The sequence below is a fragment of the Myotis lucifugus genome, unplaced genomic scaffold (assembly GCF_000147115.1).
Source record: "Myotis lucifugus unplaced genomic scaffold, Myoluc2.0 scaffold_531, whole genome shotgun sequence".
Taxonomy (NCBI): domain Eukaryota; kingdom Metazoa; phylum Chordata; class Mammalia; order Chiroptera; family Vespertilionidae; genus Myotis; species Myotis lucifugus.
Genome location: NW_005871579.1, coordinates 435,170 through 441,272, shown reverse-complemented (window position 1 = coordinate 441,272; position 6,103 = coordinate 435,170). Strand labels below are relative to the sequence as shown.

General features: G+C 49.2%; 1 protein-coding gene across 3 annotated transcripts in view; it reads right to left on the bottom strand.

Moving 5' to 3' along the window:
• Positions 1–4,332: 4,332 nt before the first annotated feature.
• The window catches only part of ST3GAL5 (ST3 beta-galactoside alpha-2,3-sialyltransferase 5), a 43,153-nt gene continuing 41,382 nt past the window's right edge, over positions 4,333–6,103 (bottom strand). For all 3 annotated transcript variants that reach the window (XM_023745302.1, XM_023745304.1, XM_023745305.1), the window contains one exon: positions 4,333–5,590. In XM_023745302.1, coding sequence (XP_023601070.1) covers positions 5,342–5,590 — 249 coding nt within the window. In that variant the 3' untranslated portion in view covers positions 4,333–5,341. The remainder of the gene's footprint in view (positions 5,591–6,103) is intronic.

The following is a 6,103-nucleotide window of genomic DNA, read 5'->3' as shown; positions in this document are numbered from 1 at the left end:
TGGATACTTTAGCAATAAGTGTTTTTTTCCCCTCAAAATGTATGGATAATATATACAGCCATTAAACAGGCCTGTTCACCTTTTGGCATATTCTTTTAAAATATCATTTAAACCACTAGGACAATTACACAGAGAAAAAGTGGCTGTGTTCATTTATTGCTTTAGTTACCTGTATTCTGTTCCTCTTAGCAAAAGACACGCTTCACCCAGCTTCTAGACCCAAGAGCTCTCCACGATAGTCAAGCTTAGACTATCAGCTGCCCATCCTTAAATTCCATTGAAGACAGCAAATGCAATCAAAACATATTTAATACCTACAATAGGCGATGGCTTGTTATAAGTTCTATAGATGGAATAAAGCATAAAATCCTGTCAGGAGAGTTTATAACTTGGTTATAGATGTACTCTCAAATTCTCATTGCTGTAGGGCTGATGGTCAAGTTCTTCTCACCCCAAATGAGCTTGCCTGATAGCATATCTTTTTTTTTTTAAATACATTTTATTGATTTTTTACAGAGAGGAAGGGAGAGGGATAGAGAGTTAGAAATATCGATGAGAGAGAAACATCGATCAGCTGCCTCCTGCACACTCCCTACCGGGGATGTGCCCGCAACCCAGGTACATGCTCTTGACCGGAATCGAACCTGGGACCCTTCAGTCCGCAGGCCGACGCTCTATCCACTGAGCCAAACCGGTTAGGGCCTGATAGCATATCTTGATATGTTATGGGTCACGACTTTTGTATTTGACAATTGTTCTTTTTTATTGTTGTTGTTAATCCTCCCCCGATGATATTTTTTAACATTGATGTTTAGACAGAGTGAAGGGAGGGGAGAGACAGAGAGAGAGAAACAGAGATGTGAGAGAAACATAGATTGGTTGCCTCCCACACATGCCCGGACCAGGGCCAGGGATGGAGCCTGCAACTGAGGTACGTGCCCTTGACCAGAATCAAACCAGGAACCTTCAGTCTGCAGGTCAACATGCTATCCACTGAGCCAGACTGGCCAGGGCTAACTGCTGTTCTTAATTGCCCTTAACTGGCCCTCGCTGCACGTGCTCTGTCCTCAGTCACCGTCACATTCATGTCTGGGAATGTAGAGTGCTCTTTTCAAATCAAGGATCTAACTCACCGTTTTTAATATCAATTTCTCTTGGAACTGGTTTTCTTCAATAAGTCAAAAAACACAAGGCAGGTAACAGAAGGTAGTGGAAACATTGCTCCTTTAGAAGCTACAGACTTGTAGGATACAGTTACTAGCATTGCTATGAGGTGTCACCTGAAAAGTCCGTTTCTCTAATATTTGCATTTTCTGAAGATTCCCTGCCTTACATCCTTATCGGCACAAAGGCTACAGCCGCTACACCGGCCAAGTCTTGGATGGCGGGCGGCCTGACACCAACGCAGCCCTTGCCACCTCGCTTCTTCCAGACAGAACTTCATACATGTGTCTCCCTCCCCACGGGCCTTCTGGACACAGCTCACTGGGAAATCTGCGCTTGAAAAGATTGGAACTAAATTTCACAGCATGCCGTTTATTTACCCTTGTTGCACCACAGCTGACCACTGTGGGTGCTCTTCTTCTTGCTAAATGGGCTGAAATTTAATATTGGAAATTAGTCCAATCTAATCATTTCACTAATGAAGGTCAAACTACTCAGACTGTCATTTCCTTTGGGGAAACATTAATTTCTAGTCAATAAAATTTGAGTGTGTTTGCTTAATGAATAGTTCTCCTTCCCAATATACTTCAGTCTTATATTGAGTGTTGGTTGTAGGCAAATCCAGATAAATGCCATGTTTTGAGAAGACAAATCCATGCTGTCTAAAGAGACCTTGGGCAGTGGGAAAGGAGAGAATAGACCCAGAGGGTTGGGCCAGGGTGCCTCACCCTCCAGGAGGTCTGTTTTGGGGAGGGGGTGCTCTAGGCACTGGGTCTGCTTCCCTTGTCTGTGTCCTGGGCAGAGAGCTAGCTGAGTGCTGGTCACGGAGGGTCAGTGCCTATGAAGAGGGCATTGGTCACACGGGCGGAAAACACGGCCCTTTGAAGGAGGCTTTGCTGTCGTGCGTGTGAGCGAAAGCAAGCCCGGGGTCACGTGGTTCTTGCTCGCTACCCAAGCATATTAATGCAAGCACTTCACTGCGGGGAATCCGGCTACGTCCCAGGTACCGTTCCTTTTCCTCCTTCTCAGTGGACACAATGAAGTGTCCCAGGCGAAAGATGAAACAATAACCCACACTCGGGCGCCGTAAACCTGCCGAGGAGGAGGCGGAGTCACCGTTTCTCAATCTTCCCACCACGCTGGTCTGAAGGTTTCTCGGGACAATAAGGCAAATGCGACAGTCCCGTTGACATCAAGTCCCAGAGCTCTGGAGACCGAGGCGGCTGAGACAACATGGTCCTTGGTTTTAGAAATCTTTAATAACTGGGGAGACTAAGGTGTGACCACTATTTTGCTATTTCTCTTACAAGGAAGCCCGCCCGCCCCACAAACCGACCGACAGCTGACGGCCAAGAGGTTCAACACGAGCAGTCCCATCCAAAGCTGGTTTGACTGATGGGTCCCACAGGTGATGAGACACCCCGACCCCCCAGTTCTGTGGAAACAGACATTGTCAATGCCTTATTAATACATTCTTTGGAAATGGAAAAAAAATCAGTGTGACACAAAAGGAGCAATGAAGCAGGCATGGTCACACCTAGAAAAATATGACGTTGTCTAGATCCCAAATTAGCTTTTGCCTAAAAACATGAGCTATATCATTGGGAGGTGCCCATCCCAGGGCCACAGCCTTTTTCTAAGGCTGGCCTAGGTTTCTGGAGAGATGACGCTTTCCGTAGGAGGAAAAAACCCACAAAAATAAAGACAAAATAAAACCTAAAGTTCACTAATATTTTCTGTGGCTCAAAGTTCCAGTAAGAAGTATGTTACGCCCTCGCTGGTGTGGCTTAGTTGGCTGGGCGTCGTCCTGTGCACCGAAAGGTCACCGGTTCGATTCCTGGTCAGGGCTCGTGCCAGGTTGTGGGCTCGATCCTCAGTTGGGGCTCGTGCAGGAGGCAGCTGACCAGTTTTGCTCTTATATTCATGTTTCTCTCTCTCCCTTCCTCTCGCTAAAAAAATTACACACAGAAGAGCTGTCACAGGACAGCTGTGGACCGTCTCTCTGAGTCTCCATCTTCAAATCTCAAGTCATTCAATTATGGAGAATTCAAAAGCATTCTCTCTTAAATAAATAGTACCTTATACAGTGGACAGCAAAATCCATGGGAAATGGTAAGACACGAAACCAGAGAACTATTATTTTGTTGCGCCTGCTCATCTGAGCTGGCCCAGAGCCCAGGGAGCCAAAGGGAGTCTGCTGCAGCGCCACAGCCTGGCTCCGACCTGCACAGGCTGCGAGGCGGCAGGTGCAGAAGACATCAGAGTGCGCGGGAGCCCACGCTGCACTGGAGCTGCAGACACAGGTGAGAGACGCGAGAGCTGAGATCTGAGGAAGAGGCAGCAGCAGGAGCCAGGAGAGGGAGGGCAGAGGAGAGGGAGGACAGAGGCGCAGGAGGGAGGACGGAGGTGCAGGAGAGGCAGGACAGAGGCGCAGGAGGGAGGACGAAGGCGCAGGAGGGAGGACGGAGGCACAGGAGAGGCAGGACAGAGGCGCAGGAGGGAGGACGAAGGCGCAGGAGGGAGGACGGAGGCACAGGAGAGGCAGGACAGAGGCGCAGGAGGGAGGACGAAGGTGCAGGAGGAGGACGGAGCGCAGGAGGGAGGACGAAGGCGCAGGAGGGAGGACGGAGGCACAGGAGAGGCAGGACAGAGGCGCAGGAGGGAGGACAGAGGTGCAGGAGAGGCAGGACGGAGGAGAAGGAGGGCGGAGGCGCAGCAGCTGTCTCACACTAAGACTGGAGCAATTAAGAGACAAGAGCTTCACAAGCCTGTTCTCTGGGAAGAAGCCACGACCCACCATCTCTCCGGAAGAGCTTGCAGCCGCCTGAGGCGAAGCCCCTCCCAGAAGGCAGCCTCCACCCTCGGCCCCTCACTGCCGGCATCCACAGGGAGGTGTCCCTCTAGCACAGTGGTTCTCAACCTTCTGGCCCTTTAGATACCGTTCCTCATGTTGTGACCCAACCATAAAATTATTTTCATTTCTACTTCATAACTGTAATGTTGCTACTGTTATGAATAGTAATGTAAATATCTGATATGCAGGATGGTCTTAGGCGACCCCTGTGAAAGGTCGCGACCCACAGGTTGAGAACCGCTGTTCTAGCAGCATCCAGAAAGGACATTTCCGGTAGACTTAGAGACGTCTAATAAAAAAGCACTCAAATTAACTAGACTGTGAGAACTCGAAAACTTTTATTCTTTTTCCTTCTGACCAGCACACTGCCTGGTACAGACTGCCGGGCAGGCATTCAAAAAAAAAAATTTTTTTTTTAAATAGGCAATTTATAATACTGGGAGAATGTCATTTTAGTGTTTCAGAAAACGCGTTATTCTTGGAAAGGGCTTGTTCTCTCACGACTCTGGGAAACAGAGGTTTGTCCTAACTCTTGGAAGCCTCCTGGGAAGGACAGCGTAACACCTTGGATGAACATGGAAGTGCTTTGGAAGGGCCGTTAAAAACTCTCAAGAAATTCAAAGTTGTCCTAATTGCAGGGAAGACGGGGGCTCTGCAGCCCAGGGCGATGCGCAGTGCCGAAAGGACTCGAGAAATGTCTTCTGACTCTCCCTGACCGGGACCTGCAGACAGCCCCCCTGCTGATCCCCGCAGGTCGCTGGCGGGAGGCGGACCAGCAGAGGGACTGTCAATGTCTCCACCCAGCCCAGGCCTCACACCGCAGCACGGCCGGACCAGGCCAGAGGGTTAGCTCCTGAGCAGGTCCTCCTGCCAGGGCCTCTGACCTCGTCCCAGATGTCGGGGTAACAAGAACCACAACCAGGTGTTCAGGGATCTCCTCAAAGGCTGACTCCCCTCTCCTTCCACGGACTACCTGGTATTCCATGTGCACTACACTTGGGCAGCGTTCTTACAAATTAAATAAATTTCTTAAACTATAGTAAAACATCATTACACCCAGTTCTCTTCAGAAAGTCTTTCCAATTCAATTCCCAAAATTAACTTACAAAATTTTGTGCAAAAACACCAACCTCAAATAAATACGGGGGTGGGGATGGAGGGGGAAGGGGAGGAGTGGGAAGAGCGAAACTGGTTTTTGTCTTTTAAATTAAAAGTTAAAAACACCAGCTGCATCTCAAAGTATTTGTAGGAGAAATGCCCCAAGAAGGCCAAGAAAAGCGGCCCTCAGAGTCCGAGGTGCATTTCCAGTGAGGTTGTCTGTGTTCAAAACTCGCAGTGGACGCCCCCGCTGAGGTCCTTCACCACGCCCTCCTTGACCAGCTTCAGCAGCAGCCTGGTCTCCGTCGTCACGTTGTGCATGGTCTGGAAGTTCATGGCGGCCATGCAGAGGTTGTCGAAGTAATGCAAAGGTGTTCTGGGCTGGCTGAGGTCATAGCCAAAGCCGGCCAAGCTGACTTCATCGCACAGGTGTGTGGCTAAGACAACGGCTATGACACCAATCGTGGGGACGTTCTGGAAAAGAAAAAAGACCCAACAGTCTGAGCGCAATTCGCTGCTCCCCACGTAGCACGCATGCTGTGCCAAGTAATAAAGGCGGCGATTTTAAACATCCCGCAATTTCAGCCTGCCGTTTATTTCTAAGCTTTTTTCCTGGACATCTCTATAGACACGTTTTTATTTTTAAACAAAAATGGGATGTTCCGCAACTCAATTTTCTTGCTTAATATATTACGAAGGTGTTCTCATATCCATTAGCTTTTCTTCACCCTTCACAGTCCCACAATATCGCATCGACTATACCATCATCTATCTCTATAAAAGGCTAATATGCTAAGTGTCCAACCATCTGACCAGTCGCTATGAGTGCACTGACCACCAGGGGGCAGACGCTCAATGCAGGAGCTGCCAAGCTGCAGTGATTTGGCAGCGGTGGTTCTCTGGTGACACACCCTGAAACCAGAGAGGAGGAAACCTATTCCTGGCGGGGCCGCGCGATTCCACCTTCGGCCGTGGGTTATGTTGTTG